Source organism: Abramis brama (genome assembly GCF_963993115.1).
Source record: "Abramis brama genome assembly, chromosome: 8".
In the NCBI taxonomy this organism is placed as follows: Eukaryota; Metazoa; Chordata; class Actinopteri; order Cypriniformes; family Leuciscidae; genus Abramis; species Abramis brama.
This window is the reverse complement of record NC_139970.1, coordinates 3,347,806-3,373,562: the sequence shown is the minus strand read 5'-3', so window position 1 is coordinate 3,373,562 and position 25,757 is coordinate 3,347,806. Positions and strand designations below refer to the sequence as shown.

The 25,757-nt window shown below is 37.8% G+C and overlaps 2 protein-coding genes across 2 annotated transcripts in view; one reads left to right on the top strand and one right to left on the bottom strand.

Moving 5' to 3' along the window:
* Positions 1–25,757, top strand: part of LOC311088076 (radial spoke head 10 homolog B-like) — a 304,215-nt gene that overhangs the window by 125,411 nt on the left and 153,047 nt on the right. The gene's annotated exons all lie outside the window — the stretch shown is intronic.
* The window catches only part of LOC311088048 (NLR family CARD domain-containing protein 3-like), a 38,157-nt gene that overhangs the window by 7,090 nt on the left and 5,310 nt on the right, over positions 1–25,757 (bottom strand). Inside the window, exons 2-7 of the mRNA XM_084121686.1 lie at positions 24,783–24,896; positions 23,063–23,158; positions 21,120–22,844; positions 9,588–9,659; positions 8,064–8,237; positions 771–944 (exon numbers count right to left, since the gene is read on the bottom strand). Coding sequence (XP_083977812.1) covers positions 771–944; positions 8,064–8,237; positions 9,588–9,659; positions 21,120–22,844; positions 23,063–23,158; positions 24,783–24,850 — 2,309 coding nt within the window. The 5' untranslated portion in view covers positions 24,851–24,896. The remainder of the gene's footprint in view (positions 1–770; positions 945–8,063; positions 8,238–9,587; positions 9,660–21,119; positions 22,845–23,062; positions 23,159–24,782; positions 24,897–25,757) is intronic.

The window sequence follows — 25,757 nt, the reverse complement described above, 5'->3', positions numbered from 1 at the left end:
AGAGCCTGACGACAACGGTCACATATAGGGTCAATGTCAGAATAAATTTTAGAGAGTTTGACCTTACTCCAGTGAGTGCGATGGAGTATTTTGCATTGGATCCATCCATGTTTGACACACACAGATGAGGAATGCACCCTGTATAAAATACTCTCCCATAGTTCATCTGAAATTTCCTCTAATAAGTCTTCCTCCCACTGAGTTTTTATAGATAGCAGTGAGCTTCTATGTAGGGAACATATTTTGTCATAAAAAAAAGAAATCATCCTTTTCCCAATGGGTAGTGGCTCAAGAAATAAATCTATGGAAGTGGGAGTGGGGAGCCTAGGAAATTGAGGGTACATATTACGAATAAAACTGCGAGCCTGCAAGTATCGGAAAAAATTGTTTCTGGGCAGTGAAAACTTATCCACGAGTTGTTGAAAGGATGCAAAAACATCATCTATATATAAATCTTTAAACATTGATAGGCCGTATGTTGCCCACTGGGAAAAAGTATTGTCCATCATTGATGGTGAAAAAGTAGTTTGTCTGGTTTATTTAACTGTTAGTTTTACTTTCTATTGGGGATAATAATATATGAAGATGTAAATGTTCCTCTTCAGGGAGACTCCTCACCACTGCCTTCTACCACCGGCATGATCTTTACGGTTCAAGCAGGAATCTGTCGCTGAACCACCAGATGGGGCTTACACCATAGATATATTGTATGCACTATCTACATATTAATCCTTATTCACTCCGAGTCTTTATGGTAGAGATGATCTTACCTCAGTTCCTCCAGTTTACAGTGAGGATTCTCCAATCCAGCAGAGAACAGCTTCACTCCTGAGTCTCCTAGTTTATTCACAGACAGATTCAGTTTTCTCAGATGTAAGGGGTTTGATCTCAGAGCTGAAGCCAGAGCAGCACATCCTTCATCTGTGACACCACAATCATACAACCTGTAGAGAACAATGACATACATTAAGCCTTTATCCAAATATAAACATAACACTTAAAAAAATAAAAAAAATAATAATGCTGTCAATATGAAATGTAGACAAATACTCATTAGTTCACATTGTTAAAATACGGATTGTTAGGATTAGGGGATTAACCCTCTGGGGTCTGAGGTGTTTTCTGGGCCCTGGAGGTGTTTTGACATGCTCTGACATTTGTGCTTATTTCTGTTACTTGTGACATTTTCATGGCTAAAGTCTGAATACACTGTATTCAGCACAAACTCTGCTACAATAATATGTCAGCAGCATGTATGTAAAAGTTTGTAGTTTTGAGATAGTGACATTTATGCGTGGTTTGTGGAAAAAAAAAGTCACTGAAATAAGTTCATAAAACCCATATTGATTATTTCTTCATAAGACTTTGGAAATTGTATCAGGTAGCCTAGAATATTTGCTTCAAACTATGTGAAAATCATCCTGCATACTCATTCAGATAAAACAATGTTTTAAGTTTTAATGTTTTATGTTTAAAGTAGGGCTGTGAAACGATTAATCACATCCAAAATAAAAGTTTGTGTTCACATAATATATGTGTGTGTACTGTGCATAATTATTTTGTATATATAAATACACACATGCATGTATATATTTAAGTTTTTTTTTTATTTATACATAAAATATTTATATTTATATATAATACAAATTATATATACAGTATATTTAAGCAAATATTTCTTAAATATATACATGCATGTGTGTGTATTTATATATACAAAATAATTATGCACAGTACACACTCATATATTATGTGAACACAAACTTTTATTTTGGATGCGATTAATCACGATTAATCATTTCACAGCCCTAGTTTAAAGACATGTTTTGTGTGAGAAATCTTTATGCGAGTAGGCGAGAACACATCATGAATTTTAATGTCACACTTGAGAAAGACAAAGACCCTCCCCTAATGGCCTTATCAGGGGTTATCAGGCCCTATCATTCTGAGGAACCTTGCACAAAGAATGAGGAGATTTAAAAAAGAATGGCTTTTTGATTGTTTGGATTTATTTACAACATAACATAATCCAAAGATACACATTAAATGACAAAAAACAAGTCAAGTCAAGTTCATATATATAGCGCTTTTCACAATACAGATTGTATCAAAGCAGCTTCACAGTATTAAATTAAAATAATACATCAATTTTGTTTCTAGTGGAAAATGTCCATGTTTGGTAATGCTGATCAATAGTATTGTTGATTGATTAATTAAATTAAATATCCCCAAATATCCCCAACACATTATTTAACACACTTAACTAAAGACAGAGACTTAACCCTTTGTGCCGTTCCTGAAACATAGTACAAACCTGTCATTTCCATGGTGTTTGATTTTACACTTTAGCATGTTCATGTACGGATACTTATGTGAATGTTGAAGTCAGCAGGACTCATCAGTGGGGCATCTGGTCCCTGTAAAAAAAAAAAAAAAAAACACTGTGAACATACTGATATCAAGAGAAACTATAGGGCTGCACGATTTGGGGAATACATTTTAGATTTTTCAGGTTAAAATTGCTTTTTAAAATGTACAAAATGCACACACACACACACACACACACACATATATATATATAATGAACTCTAGGTTTGTTGTGCCTTGTAGGCATAGGCTATATGCTGTGCTGCATAAAATAATAATAACAATAGCCTATTGCAGGCGGCCTATAAATCGTTAAAAAGGAACACTTCAGTAACACTGCACTAGAGAAAAATATACTGATTATCATATGTTACTTCAATCTCATTTCATAATGTCATAACGAAAGTAAAAATTGAGTAAAAAAATGAAGCCTACTGTTTGGCGTATTTTGCTTTTCAAACGCACAACGCGTGCATAGAATATTTACTGAAGCGATTTAGCCACTCCAAACTATTAAACTAATTATTTTTTACCATATTATACATCTACGTTTGAGCAGATATCCACAAACACAGTATTTAACAGTAAGCACTGTTCTAAACATTACAATATTCCCCATAGTATACACTCATACTAGCCTACTTTTATCATGCTGTGTTTTATTATAGAATATAAAAATATCCTTGTGTCGGACATGTATATACATTTAGCATTGAAAGGTTGCCTACCAGTCTAGTTCACATTTCAACATGTTTCTGTCTATAGATACATATACATGTACGATATTAGGCTTAGTTCATGTTTTTACTCCAATCTCATTTCATAACATAAATTTTAATCTGGCACGACCAGTTTAACATGTCTTACCTTAAAAATCTTCTCATCTTCAAATCGCGTTCTTCTAATTCTTCTGATGTAAATCCAAGTGAAACAGCACAGCACAAACACAGTCTTCCAAACTCGATGAAAAGCAGAGAGGAGTAAGTTACTGAAGTCTCTGATTCTTTGTTTTGAGGTAATGAGGGTGTTTACAGGTCTGTGTTCTGCCGCTTGGATCATTTGCATGTCAGTCGCTTGTGCGCGCATGGGTGTGGTCACATTAGAGTTAATTAGGACGCGTTTGAGAAACTGTACATGCTGCTGCTTTCATACGGATTACTTAAACAGAGAATATTTGTTTTTGATATAATTTACAAGCTTTGTATAGACATATGTCTCAAGTCTGTGTGACAAACATTCGCTGAGTTACAGGTCATTTTCTGTCGCGTTTCAGAATGAGTTTCACATTGAGACGGCAGAACGCGCATCATGTTTATTTTCTTTATTTTATGAAAAACACAACATTTTGTTTTTATTATGAATGTACACAAATATAAGAAGATGTTTAACAGTTTTGAAGAGTCTGTTTTGCACTGATAAGAAAAAAAGCGAGCTGGTATAGCCGGCGCGACCGCCAACCCCAGGGGGCTAAATATACAGACTGTACAGTATAAAAATCATTATTTCTATGGAAAGTCCCCAGAAAACATGGAAACCCAACGTGTCTGTGTGTGTGCTTAATGTATTTGTAAACATTTTAAGGAGTGTGTGTGTGTGTGTGTGTGTGTGTGTGTGTGTGTGTGTGTGTGTGTGTGTGTTTGTTAGGGCTGTGAGAGTAAAGAAATTGCTTTTTTTTTGTTTACGATTTGAAAATGGATTTTTCTAATTCCAGAATCAATATTGATTTAAAATAAATTGCTTTATTTTTGTCCTTGCTTATAGATAGGTTGACAGAAGTTAGCCACTTTTGGTCCAACAGAGGATGAAATGTGTCGTTATCTATGAGTATCGTAATATCCATTTCAAGTGGATGCGTGGAAGTGATGTGAGACTGAATGCACTGAAAAGCCCTCGCGCTGCTCATATGCTGATAGAGAGATAAGACAGTAGAGCTGCACGATTCATTTTTAAAATACTGTGATCTCCATTCAAACACCCGCACAATCTTCTTCCAATTCGTGTCTATTAAACCATTGACAAAATCATATTGCAACATTTTAAATCTATGTTGGCGCTGCCACTGACCCTTATTGTACTTAAGTACTTTAATGTAGCCTATGGAACAAATGATTTTCATTTACCAATTTTATTTGAAAGATTAAAGATTATTAAACAAAAAGATATAAAAAAAATGATTGCACAACCACCAAATAGTTGGCGATATGCACTATGAAAATCACAGTTTAACAAAAGAAGAAAGAAGTAGTATTGCAAGTTTTTTCTTAGCGTCGGTTTCCATGGTAACTCGTGGATTCATCACTCTGTTATGAGGTTAGTTTCTTTAATATATTACAAAGTGCATAAGTGAAAATTATGCTAAAGATATTGATATCAGACATTTATATGTTATATGTTGTACTACAGCTAATCACTATTCTTTTTCTCAAACTCTATTAGCCCTGGCGGGAAAAACAGAAAACAATTCGGAGAAGACGTGTGATGAGCTCGAGCTTTACACCCCTGCTTGGCAGAAAAAGGATCTTGTAAAAACCCACACAAAGTGAACAACTGTAATTCACACGATGCAAGTTGATCAATTGAAGAGCTGTTCTGAAGTGAAATGACAAAAAAAACCTAATATTTTACACTTTTTAAGTTTTACTTCCAGCCAATGGTCAAACATGGGTTAATGATATCGTTGTGAAGCGAAAACAAGTGCATTCTGAACAGATGAGCGGCATTCGTGTTTCGAGTTTCACATAGAGTTTCACAATTTGCTTCTATCATGCTTCAGAACCTGCTGATGTTTTAAGTCAAACATGAACTCATGAATGATGTTGGCCAGAAGCAAAGGTTTATATTGTAAAAAGTTTTAAATAGTTGAATTTTTTGCACCTATTGTTTCACTTCAGAAGCATTGATTCATCAGCTGGAGTTTATGGATTACCATCATGTTCACTTTGCATTACATGGACTCACAAAGATGGATTATTTGCTAACACTACAATAAGGTTTCATTTGTTACATATTAGTTAACATGAACTAACCATGAAACTTGAAACTTCTGCAAACATTTATTAATCGTATTTGATGTTCTTTTCAACATTTTTTAAATCAAAAGTTTTGCAGATTTGTCCATTAAGAATGCACATCACAGGGAAAGGGATTCGACCCATAGTGAAGTGTCGACTGATTGGAATCACACTTAGGAGCCTGTCATCTTCGAGTATTGATAAAACGAGCCAATTTGCATCTCGCACTCCGCCCGGCAGCGCGGAGAAAAAAGAGATAAAATACAGATTAATAACGTTATTTTGTTTTACTTATTTTATTGTAACCTAGTTTATAATAATAATATTTAGGCTATACTACTACTACTAATAATAATGTCTCTCTTTTCTTTTTTTAATGCCATGCCAGCTTCTATGGATGTATATTCAAGATGAGAAACAGGTTTATTTATTTAAATAAAACGAAATGACATGATAAACAAATTAATTTAAAGTAAAAAAGCCTACATTTCTCATTCAGCACAAATCCAGATGTTTCATTATTTGCGAATCATGCTAAACTATTAGGCCTATTATGTAGGCTAAGCTTTTACTTGGCATTATTGAAGTTAAATATAATCTTTCCTATATAACAGCACAGTCAGATGGTGGTCACGCTAAACGCCACACATTATATTACAGACTATTCAAATTGAGCGGTGTAACATGTTAAATGTTTGGTTGACTGTATTTTGTTTTAATAATGAACAGGCTGCGATATCAAGTTAGCAATTCAAGATTTTTGTGTATGTGCGCACAAGGTGGCGGCGCGACCACTGGATTTTTTCCTTCCAAGAGACTAAACTCTTACTCCTTAATTTATGGTCATACAGATAAAAGTAAGACATAATTCATAAATTTACAAAAGATATTCAGATTTAGTAAAATAACGAAAATGAACGGAATGTCTCTGTTTCTTTTATAGATCTTTGGAGCGCGCCACAATGAACTGAAACTTGCGTTTTCTTTCATTTTTTAATCTGCAATATTTAAGTGAAATATATTTCAGTCTTTTTTAGAAGAATCTGTCTAATATTTATGAATCATTTAAAAATCATCTTTGGTTCAAAGATTTTTTTTAGTTTCAACTGACCATAGAAATTTGATTTGTTCATTTGAGAAAAAGTAAACTAACTTGAGAAACACTAAATCAATTACTTGTAATAAGTGTAATAATTTTTTTTACTTTGATCATACAAATTTTTTTAGTGATTACATAAAAGCTGTTATAACAAACTAAAACTGAATATCACATAAAAATATAGAATTTTTAAAAAAGAAGAGGTTAATGTAATGAACAATAAAGAGACATGAAAACCCGGAGCTCTTTCAGCTCAAGTCACAAACCTGAAAAATCCTCTTAAATGTGTGTGTGTGGCTGTGAGAAGAAGAGAGGGAGTGTGTGTGGCAGAGCAAGACAGAGGAGAGAGAGAGAGAGAGAGAGAGAGGGAGAGGGAGGGACGAGCAACTGTCATCTGTCAGCGGCCCATGCTGGCTCTCACTACATATGAGGGGGAAACCGGAGGATTTTCCCTTTAACAGTATAAATGTTTATATACATTCTCTATAAATGCATATTTTTGATAATAATTTTCTCATACAAATGTCATAAAAACATTTGATCTCAAATCTACGTACCTTCAGGACACTGACAATAAAGATGGATAGTCACAGAGAAGATAGAAATTATCTTTGCTCTCCTCAGAAAAACACTTGTTTGATTGTGTCGGTAGTTTCTGGCCAACCAAACGCCCGCAGCGAGTCTCGCCCTGAAAGCATCACGGGGGAAGCCTGCAACACCCTTAACTCTTGCATCATGGTCACAAACACTTGCGACCCATGAACGCCTCTCTAAACTACAGCGTGATTTTACAGTTTGAAGCGTCTGTCATAGAAAAACACCATGTGCCGTCATGAATAAGAGAAATGTCTTGAAAAAAAGATGATGTCCGCAACACTGCACTTTGCTCCCATATTTAATAAAAATCTTCTTCTAGACCCAGTAGGGTCGAAACGTTGCATTAAATATGGAAGCAAAGTGCAGTGTTGCAGACATCATCTTTTTTTCACTTTATTAGTTTATTTTGTCCTGCACCTGCCAGAAGGTGGGATGTGCACATAATTACTTTTTTAATTAAGAGAAATGTCTTCTCATAGGATAAGAACACGCAGTCTCATTAATAATACAGACACTGACTTATCATCGATGTACTATAGTATTTCTCCATGTCATAACTTGTGACATTGACATGATGTCGATTTTAAACCTGGAGAAAATTCTCTACAGTATCCAATTTTCTCCTAAAATAAAAATGAACGGACTGTGTTCATCCTGACTGTGCTGAGATTGAGTGTGTTTAAAGTAAAGGGTGTTAAATATATATCATGATGTCAAAGTGTGTTTTTCAGTGTGACTATCAGTACTGCAGTATCAACTTAATGAGGAGCAGCTTGTGTATTCAATCATTTACAGATCAAACACATGAACTAACAGCAGCATGAGAAAAAGAGCAAACACTTCAAACTGAAAAAATGTGATCATGTTGTTTCAATAGCTTTGCTTGTAATTAATGTAATAATAGTTATTTCCCTGCATTTTATTCCATTTTGATTATACTTAATGAATTCACAGTGACAGTTTCATGTGAGAGTCATGTATGATCTTACCACAGTTCCTCCAGTTTACAGTGAGGATTCTCCAGTACAGCAGAGAGCAGCTTCACTCCTGAGTCTCCTATTTTATTCTCAGACAGATGCAGTTTTCTCAGGTGTGAGGGGTTTGATCTCAGAGCTGAAGCCAGAGCAGCACAACCTTCATCTGTGACACCACAATCATACAACCTGTAGAGAACAATGACACACTCTTCACTGTCTCAGATCAAAACAGAAATCTTTGTTTTTCTTAATTGTGTTTATAATTTGTGCATTGTGTATATCTCTTTTTTAAAACAATTAATTAAATATATAAGTAAGTTTATCTGTTATTCTAACAGATTATGTCTCTATGTGAGGGACAAAGATTATATAAAACTGATAAAATGGAATACATCTGTTTTTTTTTACCTAAATAAATGTATTAACATTTAAATTAAGTTAAAATTAATACACAAGTCTAAATAGAAATGTTTATATACATACATTATAAAAATATATATTTGAAAATACATTTCTCACAAATATCATAAAAAACGGTTAGGTAGATCACAAATCAGGTCAGATAGGTTTAAAAGCTGAAGTGTGACACTCATATTTTTTGTTAAACCGTTAATTTATAGGGCCCTATTTTAACGATCTGAAACGCAAGTATCAAGCGCGAAATGCAAGTAACTTTGTGGGCGGGTCTTGGGTGCTGTTGCTATTATACCTACGGGATAAATGACTCTTGCGCCCGGCGCAAATCTAAAATGTGTTGGTCTGAAGTCGCTTCATTATTCATAGGTGTGGTTTGGGCTTAACGTGAAATAAACCAATCAGAGCGACATATCATATTCCCTTAAAGAGTAGGCGCACTTGTTCCATGGCAGATTGCTATTATAACGGCAGATTTGCCAGGAGCGGTTCACAGCCGAGGAGACCGACGTTCTCGTCAGGACCAAAAAAGACAGAGAAGTGACATTGGGGATGGAGAAACACACCCAAATTAGCTTTGGTTAAACAGGCGTATAATAATTTGGGTGAATGTGTAAGCTAGATTTATGCCTATTTTTTCACATCTTCATGGACACAACAATAATTTTCCTTGTGTGTAAAAAACTTTTCCGTGTAATAATGTATGGTTTGCGAAGATGAAAACTGCTGCTCCTGTGTAGATGAGAGAATCAAAGTGTATGTGCGTTGTGCACACGCTACATTGATTATGGCCAAGCATGCGCCCTTAAAATAGCATATGAATAACATGCGCAATGCGCCACTGACTTTAGACTTGGTTTCTCCTGGTCTGTGGCAGAATTGTTTTCTAAATCTGCAAAATAGCACCAAGGAACGTTTGCGCCGAAACACGCCCGGGAGTGCAAGTTCATTCCCTAGTTTACTGTGGGGGGAAAAGTCTGCTGTGCGTCGGGTGCAAAATAGGAATGATACATGCGTCAGTGTACAAAGTCAATGGCGCTGGGTGCAAGATAGGGCCCATAATGTTTAAGTAAGAAATGTTATAATGTTTTACCAGTGATGGTTGTTCTCACTGTTACTTACAGAGCTGATCTAGTTGCTGTAACCACAGGCAGCAGCTTCTGAAGAACTTCATCTGCTGAGTTTTGTGTGACACTAATTGAAAATAAAAAATAAATAAGTTAATTATTAATGCTAACAAAAAAAGTAATTCATATCATAAGTAAATAATACATTATACCTTCCTAAAAAAACTCAATTTTTTTTTAAATTAAACACTGCTTTATAAAGGACATGTGAAAGTTGTTATAGTATCTTTAACTGTAGAAGTCTCGTATTCAGCCAACACAGATTTGTTTTTTCTTTATCTTGTCAAGGTCTATTTACATTAGTCTGCATTTACACTACAACACTATTTTGACATGTCAGATTTTTTTGTCCTGTCAAATGCGTATATTTTCATGAATCAATAAGTATTTTGTGTTAAACAATTTGTTTTGGAAATGAGAAGTAAGCTAATTGTGATAAAGTCACATTAGCTGCCACTGCTGGGAAAGCAGCACTCACTCACTCACACACACACACACACACACACACACACATACACACACGTGCGCACTAGTAGTGGGAAGTTTTATTTATTTATTTATGCAAAATTAGCAAATCTTTTTTCGAGTCATTTCGTTAATTTCTGCCGAATACAATAAAAACTTCATGTTAAATAGCCCAAGACATCTAGTAATTAGGAAAATGTTGATTACATTTGTAAGACTGGAAAAACTGGAAGAGAGAATTACTCTCTGAGAGAACAATGGAAATTAACATGTGAACTCACCATTTGAGCTGCAAAGTCTCACCTCAGAATACATCTCTCCCCCTCTTCCCCACTCCCCCTCTCTCATGCTGAGACCACATGAAAATTACCCAAAAATCCATATGGTTTAATGTGAATAAATATCATCGAGTATTATACATGTTTGGTATCATGTCTCTGTGCGACTGGTACAAAGGTCTCATTTCCAAATAAGTAAAACAAAAGGTGATAAGATTTTTAAGAGTTTAGAGATGGTAGGATGGCTTCCACACAAAGGAAGGTGGTTTCTAGGCAAATGGTCTCCCACCCCCAAAAGGTGTCAACTCTGAAAGTAAATTCCCATTGTTAGCAGATGTTTCCATGTGAAAGAGGTTCTGTCTATATAATGGAATGTAGAAAAGGGTTCGGGCCCTTTTTGTAACTGAAGTTGGCCCATGATGCTAAGAGTGACCAAAACTCTTAGCATCATGTATTTTAATGTTAGGTTCGCATCTTTTCTCTTTATTCCAGATCATTTGATGTTTTGTATCGATTATTGGCATGATACATTTACCTGACATAATAAATTGTTACATATGATTATTCTAACTGACTTTGACATTATTTTCATTAAAGAGTTAAAAGGAATAGTCAAACATTCGCTCACATTTAATGATGCACAGATATCATTAAAACCTTTTCATTTATGGAGTCAGATGAAATAACGAGAGAATACATATGATACATACATATGGCTCAACATATGATACATACATATGATACATACATATGGCTCAGCTGCCTCCTACTTTCACTCACTCCTACGAGTCTACATCCCTACCAGAAGCCTACGATCGGCCAACGAGCGACGTCTCGTGGTTCCATCACAGAGAGCCACAAAATCACTTTCCAGAACATTCTCATTCACAGTTCCCTGCTGGTGGAATGTTCTCCCCACCCTCATCCGGAATGCAGAATCCCTGACAACGTTCAAAAGACAACTGAAAACCCTTCTCTTCCGTGAGCACTTAACCTCATAAAAAAAACAAAAAAACCTTTCTTCGCTTATCGGGCTTATGCTACTCTGAATAATGCCTGAACTTTGTATTTTGAGCACTTCTTGCGTTGTTTTTGCCTCTTCACAATGACTCGCTTAAAGGAGAACTCCGGTCAATTTTAACATTGAGCTCATTTTTTTGTAAATTTGGAGTGCTGTCAGTACAGAGAACAACGACAAAAATCGGTGTTGCCTACACCGTGTTATCCTCTTTTTAAAATTTGCACCCTGTTGACTTCAATGGGGCAAGTTTTAAACCTGCTTTTAGCCTCTTAACATCCTTGATGTGTCATTACAAGTGCCCAGCCAATGTGAGTGATTCCTTCAGAGTGAACACGGGTAAATCTGACTGCAGTAGATGTGAAAGATATGAATAAAAGTGATGTTAATTCAGCCAGCGCTCATACCTGTATTTACATCCTGTTTTCGGTCGAAGTCCAAAGTAGTCGATTGTCGAGTTCACGCGTGTGATCATAGGTAACTAAACCTATGCGCGTGAACTCAACAATCGACTACTTTGGACTTCGACCTTAGACCTTTCGGGTTTGAGTCATTCGTTTTCCAAGTCACAAACCCATAGGCTGAATGCAAAAACAGAAATGATTAGTTCATCTTTCGAATCTTTCGGGTCTGAGTCCTTCATTCTTTTGTCATGTGACCACTGGTATCTCGCTACAAATACAACATTAGATTCGTATTATGGACTGGGTCTGAATGTATATTGTTTTATATTTAGGAACCAACATAAAATTATCAAAATATATGTGCAATAAACATTATCTGAAAAATAAAAAAGTTCCATCTTGTTATTGTCCCTGTCCGTCTCTTTTTTTTATTGTTAAATGTTTCTTGTGCATCTGTGGTGTTTTTATTATTATTATTATTAGTTTTGGTTTATATATATATATATAAGATGAACTAATCATTTCTGTTTTTGCATTCAGCCTATGGGTTTGTGACTTGAAGAATGAACGACCTGAACAGAACCTATTTGCGTGCAATGTCAACACAAAATGAACGAATCACTCTCTGAGACAACTTGGTAGTCAACTCGGACAACTCCGAGTCATATTAAAGATTCGTTCAAAATGTACGAATTGTTCATGAACGACACATCACTAACACACACGCACGCATACATAATGACCTCATTCATTCACGTCTCGTTCCTCCCACACATTGCTGCTATCATAGGAGCGAGTGCACACGTGATGCTGATAGCTCATTGACATTCACCCATTTCTCCACTCTCCCCTCTCCCTTCCATATCCATTTCCCGGTCATTTCATACACTTACGCCGCCTTCACACTGGCAGTTGAAATCAGCTCGGTAATATGCAATACGCCCCCAGCGGACGTCGTACTACACCGTTGAAAAGCATCGGAAGCGAGTAGAACAAAAATGGCAGAGAGATTAGAATGGTTGATTTTGTCAGTGTCAGAATGTGCAATTCTGTATGATCTCTCTGATGAGGGTTATAGAGACATTAATCGGAAGGCTGCTGCGTGGAGGAAAGTTGCCCAGGACTGGCTGTATGTGAATGAGTGGGGGCCACAATATTTAATTATACATTTTAATTGTATTAACTGCCCTAATAACGTTAGAAAATAATGAAAATAAAAAAATGACATGACAACTTATCGTTATAAAATACTATATTATTTATTTTATTAAAAGTTAAGAATTCAGGTTTGTTTATCAGTACCATAGTGTGAAGGCAGCGTTACACTGCACTGTCTCGTTGTTTCGTCCCTGTTTTGTGTGTCTGTGTGAGTGGAGTCAGTCTTCCAACGGAAAGTTGCGCTGGCCAAACCGAATGATCGAGCGGCATCCGCTGATGACGTCACGGCCGGGTCGCGCCGGCGCATTGCAACCGGAAGCTGGTGAAACCATTGTCTAGTGTGAATAGGTGTTCGTGTGTGTATTTAAAAGCAAAAATTATGTGTTAAGTGTATTATATTATGTATTATGTTAATATTAGGGCTGGGGGAATTAACGCGTTAATCTTTGCGATTAATTTGAAATGTTTAACGCGTTAAAAAAAAATAACGCAATTGACGCAGCACTTTTTTTTTTTTGCCTCGTTTTAATGATTTCCTGTTGCGTCTGCTATTAAAAAAAACAAAATATGCCGTCCCGCCCCTCCATGTTCGGCGGTCAGGATTCATTCTCGGGCAGCTTTCATGAGCGGGTCTTTTCCGCTCGGTATGTGCGTCGCGCTCTGTGCTCCGCGCGCACGCGCGTGTGTGTGTGTATGTGTGTCGGCGCGCTCTGTGCTCCGCGCGCGCGCGCGCGTGTGTGTGTGTGTGTGTGTGTGTGTCGGCTCGCTCTGTCGTTAATGGCCCAGCAGCGGCGCGCTCTCCGTTCCGTGTGTGTGTGTGTGTGTCGGCGGCTCTGTCGTTAACGGCCCAAAGGCTTCAATCATGTAGCCTACTAAGCACTGGAAAAGTAAAGTCCACTCAAGTAACGTGAAATTTCTCTGTTGACTTCTGTTTGCTGAGCTGGTATAGTCATGCTGGGCAACAATGGTAAAATGACCTGCTCTGATCACATGCTCTGGTAATAATAGCTTTGTAGGACTATATTTTGTTTTAATAATTAATAAAATAATAATAATAATAATAATAATCTGTTAAATTGATTATGTTGATTGATTATTGAAAAAGAATAATATATTGATATATTGATGTTTAATATTTTAATATAGGGCTATTTTCTGTTCCCTTTTTTTCCTGTGTTGTTTAATTAGGTGATTCTAAGTTTAAATATTGATGATTACAAGCTTGGGGGAAGCGCAATTAATTGCAATTAATTACAGAAATTGTGCAATTAATTAGTTAATTTTTTTTTATCGATTCCCAGCCCTAGTTAATATATATTTATGAATGGATTATTATTGATTATCAAACAGATGAAGTATTTGTATTTGTATTCAGTGTTATATGTACCTGAAAATGGTGTGGCCCAAAAAGGGCTGGGGTTTGGCCTACACAAACCAAGACCAAACCTGAAGTCGGTACTTGAGGAAAATGGAGGGAGGGGAATGACTGCATCTGTAGGAAAAGAGCGTAGACGTTTGTCTGTTGACCGAGAACTTCAGGCAGTTGGCAACAACTGGACTGTGAATGGTCAGGGGTCAGGAAGTGGCAGATCAGGAAGTGAGGATGGGGAGATCGATGTTGGAAGCGGGAGTTTGGAAGGATAGAAAGTAGTAAAGAAAAAACGCAAAAATAAAGATAGAGACAATCGGATGGAAGTGACATCGACAAGGGAAAAAAACAGTGAAAAGGAGTGAAGATGAGTTCAAGATATTTATCAAACTGTTGCAAGAGGGGACTATTTTTGATGAGTGGAGTCCAATCCAACTAACCAAAACTCTACATAAAGATATTGGGGAGGTAAGGAGCACAAAAGAAATAGAGAAATGGTTCTTTACTGGTAATATGTAAAAATGTGGAACAACATCAGAAAGTAATAAAGATAAATAAACTAAATGGACAGCAAGTAAAGTGTTCAATGGTGTATGACAAGAAGCTTGTTAGAGGTGTAATCACAGGAATTCCTCTGAGTGAGTCAGTGGATTCAGTGAAAGAAGGAATAAACAATGTTAAGGTCAGGGAAGCAAAACGACTAAAAATAAGAAGGAATGGAAATATATGTGACAGTCTTTCAATCTTGTTAACTTTTGAGGAAGAAAAACTCCCAGGAAAGGTCTTTACTGGTTACATGAGTTGCGATGTCAGGGTTTACATTTACATTTATTCATTTAGCAGACGCGTTTATCCAAAGCGACTTACAAATGAGAACAATAGAAGCAGTTAAACTAACAGTAGGACAACAATATGCAAGTGCTATGACCCTTCTCAGTTTAATCTAACGCAGATTTTATTTTCTTATTTTGTAATTATAGAACAGAATAGAGTCGAGTAGAATAGTAGAGAAAGCATTAGTATTACTGGATAAAGTGCTGTCGAAAAAAAAAGAACTCTGGTTGAGTTAGGCAGATCATTCCACCAGCAGGGAACAGTCATGGTAAGGGTCCGAGAAATAGATGTTGTGCCTCTTTGAGATGGCACCACAAGACGTTGTTCGCTTGCAGAGCGCAAGTTTCTGGATGGCACATAAGTCTGAAGTAATGAGTTTAAGTAACAGAGAGCAGAACCAGTGGTTGTTCTGTAGGCAAACGTCAGTGTCTTGAATTTGATGTGAGCGGCAACTGGCAACCAGTGGAATTTTGTGAGGAGGGGAGTGACATGTGCCCTTTTCGGCTTGTTAAAGACCACTCTAGCTGCGGCATTCTGGATCAGTTGCAGAGGTTTGACTGTGCAAGCTGGAAGACAAGCCAGGAGAGCGTTACAATAGTCCAGTCTAGATAAAACTAACGCTTGGTCAAGGAGTTGTGTAGCATGTTCTGATAGGAAGGGCCTGATCCTCCTAATGTTGTACAAGGCAAATCTATATGTCCTTGCAATGTGGTCTGTGAAGTTCAATTGTAGTGATTTATGACCTTTTCCCACCCTGTTTCTCATCCTCTGATTCAAACAGTCTGTTTTGGGGGTGTTTTCCATTTAAGAGTTCAGTGTTAACACCCACTGTTATGATTGGCTAAAGTCATTGGCTAAAAGTAGTTTTAAGTAGAAATACATTACTTACAGTTTGCAACGTCATTGTTAGGCCCAGAATAGTCGGCACGGCCTGATCTTTAAGCAAATGTTTTCTGGCAAAGCCAGCATCATACTGCGATTTGTTCTCAAAACAGTCATCCTTGAAATGTAGAGAACACACGCTTAAATTAACACTGCCGTGACTGGGACGTCAGCAAAAAATAAACTGCATCCATTTTTCCCTGACGTCTGGATCGTTCGGCAGCATATTCAAACATTTTGTTTGTCCACAGCCATGAACAGCACATCTGCGTTATCGCAATCTTCTTGTAAACAGACCCACTCGCTGCTCGTCGACTGAACACCTGTGGGCATGACAGCGATGCGATGACGCGAAATGAGTTGTCTTGCGCGGGAGACTGGTACGTCACTTCGTACCGTGACATCACTTCTTACCATGGATCCCCAACGAGCTGTAATTAGAGCTTGATTAAATAAATGCTTTGTTTATAATGGGGAGGACATCTTAAGCTATGAAATTTGCAGGAAGTTTTAATGGTACAAAGACCTCATATACCAAAAGATCAAGGCATATTTGGTTTCTCATGTCATGACCCCTTTAAATAAAATAGTTCCATGGTGGTCGAAAGACTGTAAGGAAGTAATAAAAGATAGAAATAGAGCATTTAAAGAGTTAAACGCATCATTTTCAGAATTTAGTTTAATATAAAAGAGCCCAGGCAATAGTCAGCAAAACAGTAAGGCAAGCTAAAAAGATCACTTGAAAAAGTTCTGTGACTCTATTGGACGAACTACTCCAGTGGAGAGAATTTGGAATATGATAAAAAAAATATGGATATCCAATGCTGATTGAGGGGCAAAGAACTATCACTAGTAATAAGGTAAAAGCAGAGGTTGTAGCAAAAACATTAGTCAAGGTGCACAGCACAGGAAATTTAAATCATGAAGAAAACCGAGGAAGAGAAGAAACAGTTGGAAAATAGCAGAATGTGTTTGGAAATGAGGATAGTGAAGTAGGGGTATTGGATGTATTATTTACAAAGTCTGAACTCAATATGGCATTAAGGAAATAATCTGAGCAAAGAATCTGTAGCGGTAGTATTTTTTTATATTGAAAAGGCATATGATATGTTGTGAAAAAAGGTATGCTGATTAAGCTAAAACTAATGGGATTTAAGGGAATGATGTTCCAGTGGATAAAAGGGTTTTTATCTGACAGATCAATTAAAATAAATTGGCAATTAAGTGAGAATTACAGTGTGGAAAATGGTGTCCCACAAGGGAGCATTATTAGTCCACTATTATTTACAATCAGGGCTCGACATTAAGGCTTGTCCGCTTGTCCGGGACAAGTGGATTTTTTTGTAGGACAAGTGGAAGAGAAAATTAGTTGTCCCACTGGACAAGTTAAATTTCAAACAAAATAAAATGCCATGTTACTTCACGTTATGTGCCACTCATTACGTCTATAATTTTACAAATTTAATTTTACCGATTTGAGACGTCGCACAACTGCCAGATTCAAACTGTGCTTTCGCGCGTTGCCTGGCGCTGAGCCAGAGTCGGACGCGTTCAGCGCTGTCATGTATCACAACTAAGCAGTGTTTTCAACCTCATAATGTTTATTTTAGGTTTCAGATATTTAAATACACATAAGCACGAGTAAAAAAATACATTTGGAGTTTGTAAAATACACACTGATGTCTGTGGAAGCAGCAATAACAATCTATTCAAATATAATTTGCCGACATGTGTTATTCATATCAGACAAACATAGTGGAAGTAACTATAAAGTTTACTCTATTCTTCTCAGTTCACCGGCCACTTTCTTGCATTTATTTCGGGAGAAACTGATGAATTCACGTGCAGTAAATCCGACTGACAGGACAAAATTGTGGCGCCCATCTCATGTTATAGATCAAGATTATTTATAAAGGTTTTACGACCAAACACACTCACTTACACGTATTTGAGAATCGGAATATCAGATAGGCTAGTCGATGACATGGTAAGCAAGTTTGTGAATATTTTGAATAAAAAAGGAAAATCGAAATAAAAGCGACACATCTGTCATACAGTATTATTGTGGCTGCGGTGTATCGCGTGACGCGTCGCCATGGAAACATTAAAGGGAACGTTTGTCAGTTATAATATTTTAAACTTATGCGTGAAAGGGTTCAAGAAAAGAACAAAAATAAATATTTGTGTGTGCTGTAAAGTGGTTAGAAAAAAAAGAAATCGGAATCGGCAGGTCAAACTCAATGGGAAATCGGAATCAGCCTAGAAAATTGTAATCGGTGCATCTCTATGTCTACAAAATTATTTTAGATATAGTATACAGTAAGTCTAGCTAGCTTGCAAATACTGAGGATACCTACAAGAGTCACCACTTCCTCTGGTGATACACTGCACACCAGCGTGCAAAGTATTACTTTGTATTATGGAGTCTGGAGATCTGGAGTCTGGAGATCCTTATTTCTTGAAGGGGAACTCTGTTCTTGGGACACATTCCTTTCTACTGTTTCAACTGAATTGTATTAATATTGATAGTGTTTGGATACTTTCAATGGTTTGTTCGAATTCTGCATTAGCAAAACACCAAAAAATAAATAAATGATAAAATTATAAATCTTTATCCGGACAAGTGACTTTTGTGAACAAAAGTAAAACATAAATTTACTTGTCCGAAGGACAAGTGCCTCAAAAAGTTAATGTCAAGCCCTGACAATAATGATTGTGAATGTTTTTAAGGATATACAGAATTTAGTCGGGGTAGCATTGTTTGCAGACGATGGAGCAAAGTGGAAAAAGGGAAGAAATATATATTTTGTGGTGGATAAGATGCAGCAGGCAGTAAACAGAGTCCAAGAGCGGGCCCTTCAATGGGGGTTTAGAATCTCAATAGACAAAACAAAGACAAGATGTGATTGCTTCAAACTCAGCTCAAGTCTAGACAAGACAAAGTGTTTGAAATAATGCAACTAGCAAACAATCTGCTTAAGTCTGGTATTAGTACTACATTTTTATGGATACCAGCTCATATAGGTGTAGGAGGTAATTAACTGGCTGACAAATGTGTGAAGAAAGCAGCAGAGAAGCCTGATATAGAGGTGGATATTCTGTCCATCCTGGTTCTTCTCGACCTCACTGCAGCCTTTGACATCATCTCTCATACAATTCTTTTGGAACGTCTGGCTTCCATCGGGATTGCTAACAATGCACTAATCTGGTTCACGTCATATCTTCATAATAGAAAACAGTTAATTCAGGGAAAAAAAATGTCACATCAAAATCTACAACAGTCACCCATTGTGTTCCTCAAAGCTCAGTGCTGGGACCACTGCTTTTTATTATCTATATATTACCTCTCGGCAACATTCTCCGTTCCTTTGGGATCAATTTTCATTGTTACGCCGACGATACACAACTATATCTCTCCACAAAACCTAACGCCTCTCTTCCCCCCTCCACTCTCACCTCCTGTGCACCTCCTGTCTGCAAGCTATCAGCAACTGGATGTCAATCAATCTTCTCAAACTCAATGGAAATAAAAGTGAGGTTCTCCTCAGTGGTTTAAAGGCCACACTCTCCAAAAGTCACCCATTTACTATATCAGTTGATGGCTCTCTGATTCCCACCGCCTCCCAAGTCAAAAGTATCAGTGTCATTCTAGACAGTACACTTTCCTTTGACCCTCACATCAGCAATATCACTCGGACTTCTTACTTTCACCTCCGCAACATCTCTAGACTCCCAACACAATACACAGGTCCTTGTTCATGCCTTGATCACATCCCGCATTGACTACTGCAACGCCCTCCTCATTGGTTCCTCAAATAAACTTCTCTATCGCCTCCAATCCATTCAGAACTCGGCAGCTCGGATTATTACCTACATCAGATCAACTGACCACATCACACCGCTTCTTACTCAGCTCCACTGGCTTCATGTTCCTCACCAGATCAACTACAAAATTATTCTGCTTACCTTCAAAGCCCTCCATGACCTTGCCCCCACATACCTCTCAGATCTGCTTCTTCCTTATAATCCTTCTCGAACACTTCGTTTCTCCAGGGGCTGACATTTTAACTGTACCAACATTCAGTCTTAGCACCATGGGGGCTAGAGCCTACAGCCGCTCTGCCCCACGTCTCTGGAATTCTCTTCCACTTCACATTCGCCAACTGGACTCTCCATCAATTCAAATCACAATTTAAAACTCATCTGTTTAGATGAGTTTATCCTACATAAATTTCCTCATTCCAATTTAATTTCCTGGACTTAGTTTTAGGATCAAGATCGTAGTTATTATTTTGATTTTACTATTGATATTATTGTTGGGCTTGTATTAATGTCTTGTTTATTTTTTCTGTAAGGTGTTCTTGGGTGTCTTGAAAGGCGCCTACAAATAATATAATAATAATAACAACAGTAATTTAATATACCCTGTGTGCCCGTCCGCTACGCCACTGTGACGAGCTAAACGCCACCAGGAACGCCATCAAGGCCATTAACTGTTTTATCAAGTTTACTTTGGCCGTCCGCGTGACATAATTTTCATCATCAGGAGGATCCGCGGATGTCCACTTGCTATTACTATTAAAACTTAATTTTGGAAAAATACTTTCTATTAAATTTTTTTTTCAATGCAATACAGTGATTGACAGCCGTCTGTGTCTCCCAGTGTCTTACATTATTGTCAGTTTAGTGTTCAGTGATTAATTTACACAGAAACAAAAGATAACATGTATGCCTTCATCTCCGAAAACATTTGTTTCTTACATTTCATAATGAACTCAGATAAACTCAGTGCCAACTCATTTTCCATCAGTTCTTTTACGTGAATTGGAATGTGTGCAAAGTTGATGCATCCTTCAAAATGAGCTGAATTAAAGACACAAAATGAAGTCTGTCTTCAAAACATCATTCAAACTGAGACAGCCTTCAGAGGCGCTTGATGACATGGCAGTCGAGATATGCAGCCTTACTAGGACACAGCCACGGTTTGAGAAACACCCGCAAATTATGTACAATATCCCAGAAATCAATATGTGACCCGTGATTTAAACACCTCTGATCTCTGAGTTTCTCTTCGTTCATATTGTTTTAGACTGTAATGATTGCACTCATTGCTACTTACTGATCTTTTCTGCCTCCAAATAATCTCTTCAGGTTAAACTCCTGCAGTGTCTCCTCTGAGGACAACAACACAAACACTAAAGCTGACCACTGAGACGAGGAGAGTTTCACATGACGTAATCCTCCATCCATATGAGGTTCAGCTTCGTTCACAAGAGAAAGATCCCCCAGTTCATTCAGACAATGAAACAGATTAATGTATTTATCTGGAGAGGGATTCTCACTGATCTTTTCTTTAATATAGTCAAGTGTTCTCTCATTGTTGTGAGAGCTATTTGCTGTATGTGTCTTTAGTTTTTGTAAGAGACTCTGATTAGACTTCACTGACAGACCCAGAAGGAAACGAAGGAAAAGGTCCAGATGCCCATTTTTACTGTGTAAAGCCTCATCCACAGCTCTCTGATGGAGATCAGATAGGGAAAATGTCTCTCCATTAGTTGGTTTGGTGATCTGGTCAAACACATTGATGTTATTGTTGATAAAGGAGAGATGCACATATAGAGCTGCTAGATGTTCCTGAATGCTCAGATGAACAAAGCAGAAGACTTTCCCCTGACACAAGCCCAACTCCTCTCTGAAGATCTGAGTGCACAATCCTGAGTAAACTGATGCTTCTGCCACATCAATGCCACACTCTCTCAGGTCTTCCTCATAGAAGATCAGGTGGCCTTTCACAAGCTGCCGATAAGCCAGTCTCCCCAGTTTGACAATCATGTCTTCATCTTTCACTTTCTTCTCATAGTCCTTCTCATGCTTGATGTTGGTCTGAATGAGCAGGAAGTGTGTGTACATTTGAGTGAGAGTCTTGGGAATCTCCCCTCTCTCTGATTCACTCAACATCTCCTCTAGAACAGTGGCTGAGATCCAGCAGAACACTGGGATGTGGCACATAATAAAGAGGCTCCTTGAGGACTTCAGGTGTGAGATGATCCTGTCGGCTAGACTCTGATCACTGATTCTCTTCCTGAAGTATTCCTCCTTCTGTGTGTCACTGAAGCCTCGTACCTCTGTCACTCGATGGACACACTCAGAGGGGACGAGATCCGCTGCTGCTGGTCTGGAGGTGATCCAGATGAGAGCAGAGGGAAGCAGATTCCCCTCAATGAGGTTCGTCAGCAGCTCGTCCACTGAGGCTGATTCAGATGCATCACACAGTTTCACTTCGCTCTTAAAGTTCAGAGACAGACGACACTCATCCAGACCATCGAAGATGAACAACACTTTATACTCATCACTGGATATTTCCACTTCTATGGTTTCAGGGAAAAATACATGAAGAAGATCTGAAAGACTGAGTGTGTTGTCCTTCATCAAGTTGAGCTCTCTGAAAGCAAGTGGAAATATCAGCTGGACGTCCTGATTCTCTTTCCCTTCAGCCCAGTCCAGGATGAACTTCTGCACAGAGACTGTTTTCCCAATGCCAGCGACTCCCTTTGTCAGCACAGTTCTGATGGGTTTGTCTTGTCCAGGTAAAGGTCTAAAGATGTCACTGCATTTGACCGGTGTGTCCTCTGTTTCTGCTCTCCTGGACTGTGTCTCAATCTGTCTCACCTCATGCTCATTATTGATCCCGCCACTTTCACTCTCTGTGATGTAGAGCTCTGTGTAGATCTCATTCAGGAGTGTTGGGTTTCCCTGCTTTGATATTCCCTCATACAAACACTCAAACTTCTTTCTCAGATTTGATCTCAATGTGTTGAGGACTTCAGCAGGTTTAGAGTCATGGCTGTAAGATTAAAATGCCACATTATTACAGAAGTTGGAGAAGTAAATAACCATAGATTACAAAAGTATTTGTTTGCTGTATTATGGGACACAGAGCATCATTAGGTTTCTGAAATGTTTCCATCATTAATCATGTGTTTGAGTGATGTGTGATGTGAATTGCAGCACCTAAAATGAAACAACAACAACAACAACAACAACAAAAGTCCTGCATTTTACCTGAAACCAGGATACATGCTTTCATTAAAGTCTTGTTGTTGACTCACAGGCTTGAACCCAGTGTTGTTTTTAAATGGACTGGATTGAAGATTTGACCTTAAATCAGAATAAAGAGGGTAAAGAATCAGACACACTGATATTGATGTAATTGTGTCATTAACTGAGTAACAGACCACCAGCTTTTACAGTGTGTGAATCAGTGGCGGGCCGTGCATTTCACACCTAGGCATTCAGTGGTGTCCTACCTCAATTAATCACTTTCAATAGTGTAGCAGCGCACAGACTCTCTATAATTTATTTTGCACCGGCAGTTATTGGTTTAATGCGGTGAGTTCGGAAAAGGCGGGGTAGAGAGAAACGAGCGAGTGAGTTCGGCTTGTGCGTTTGTGTACAGTGGTTTTTGCATTCCGATTTTAAGTTCAGAAATGGAGCCTCCCTTGTTTTGTACTTCAATGGTTATAATAGTCCCTTGTCTGATGTTACAATAGTTTGAATGTTTGAAAAAAACTTCTGGAAATTTTTTAAAGAAAATCATATTCACCACGGAAAAAACGGGGGCAAAAAAAACAAAACTGTTACTGATTATTTTTTTACACATAATCCATCCTAATTTCTTTCTTTAAAAATACTTAAATTACTCTGTTGTACAGGCTATCTGTGCGTTTTAGTTCCAACAATAAAGTCGAGTCTGTCCCGTCGTATTTCTGGCATAGGTTTTAATTCTCTTTAGGGCTGAGAGTGTGCGCTCGACAGAAGCCGTGAACAGGGACAGACACCGCAAAACATGACGATGTGTACAGCTGACCCATGCTCTCACACAGATTTTGTAACAAAATCAATGAGATCAGTGGGACTTTTGCCTTCAAAATCATTTGTGGCATACATTACTGTCAGTTTTGTATTTACCCAGACAGATAGCATTAAGCTGGATAAACCTGAATAAGGGTTTTTTTTACGGTAGGTTTGAACCTGCTGGGGGTCGAGGAGGGAAAGAAACATTAATTTGTGGGTTGAAAAACGATTAAATCTACTGGAATATAGTTTAGTATGCAGTTCGCTACAGATGCGGTTTGCTAGCTCTGACTACCAGTGATAGTACGCGCTCTGACCATCCAATCAAAGGATGTGAAAATGCCGACATTATTGTACGCCTGCTAGATGGTCCCGGTGCAGTCATATCGAAATCTGATTGGCTGATTAAGTCTGACTGATTATCTGATACGGTTTCATTGACATTCATTTTAAGCTACAGGTGCCCGCACTATTGTTTCTGAGGGCCTCAAGGCAGATTTCTTCGATTCTGGCAACACATGATGGCTGAAATATAATTGGATAAAAGCACTAAAATAAATATACACTACTGGAAGCAGCGCAACCAAGAGAAAAGCTATTAAATTAAGAGAATGCACTACTGGGAATAATTGAACACTCATTCATGGAAAAAATATATTAAAGTGCAAGTCAGTGATTCTGATAGTGTTTAGGCCAGCAGAGAAGGCCTTGCTGGCCCTTGACGTCCCACCACTGGTGTGAATGTATTACCAATACATTGCATAGATTTTTACACAAGACCACAATGATAATCATTAATAGACTGAAACTTAAAGGATTGGAATTTAGAATTATTCAGTTAAAATCCAGATCATTAAACCGCTGTATATTAATAACAATTTCATAAAAATCAAATACTATAAGCATAACTTTTATATAAATTATATACCTGAGATCAGGCCATGTGTCTCCACTCTTAAACCCTGCTGGCGGATTCATAGAGAAGTTACTCTTCATAGACACACAGCTGGACTCTGGGTTTGAGCTCTTCCGCTTGACTGAACTGGTAAATAAAAAGCATATAGATGTTAAATGTATAAATGTTGTGCACTTTTACTCGAATCTTCTGTCTTCGGAAAGACCAGGGAGTGTTGTAACACATTTGCTTTAATGTCTGTAACTCTGTGGTGTCTTGCACTGTTTCAAACTTTGATTACAATTATTTTGAGAAATTAACTTACTGGTTAGCAAATGTTAAGCATGATTCAAAAAAATTACCAAAGCGACTGAGAAAAACGGTAATATTAGGAATTAGGAATTTAAAACAAACAAATGGAAAACAACTATAGAATTATAGAATAATTTCAACCATGTGAACATCAACCACGATCACATAACTCTTTTCAAAGGCACAATGGAGGACGAAGACTCAGCCAACTAAAGAGACCAATCTTTTGTTGACCCATAAAGATAAACCGCCTTACTGTACTCGTGTAACGGTACTCTTGCTGTTGCCATTGTTCTCCTTGTCTTGTGTGGACTTTTGTTATTTTCTGTTCTGTGTCATGTTTTGTAGTCCTTTGTAGTTTTTCTTGTTTATTAGTCTTTCCAGGTGTTTCTAATTAGCCCGCCCCCTTGTTATCTTGTTTAGCTTGTTTGCCTGTGAATTTAAACCACTGTGGATTGACGGGTCACCAGGATTGGACGAGTTGGCGGTTGGCAACACTGGACTGTGACTGGAGCACTGATGGCAGGAAATGACGGTAGCTCCGGTAGCGATCCGGAAATGGAGGATGAATCATGTAGCGGGAGTGTTGGAGGGAATGAATGGAGTAGAATAGCAAAGCGGAAAAGAAAGAAAACCAATAGCCAAGGATCATTTACGGATAGTGGAAAGGAGGATCACGTGAGTAGGATTGAGGTG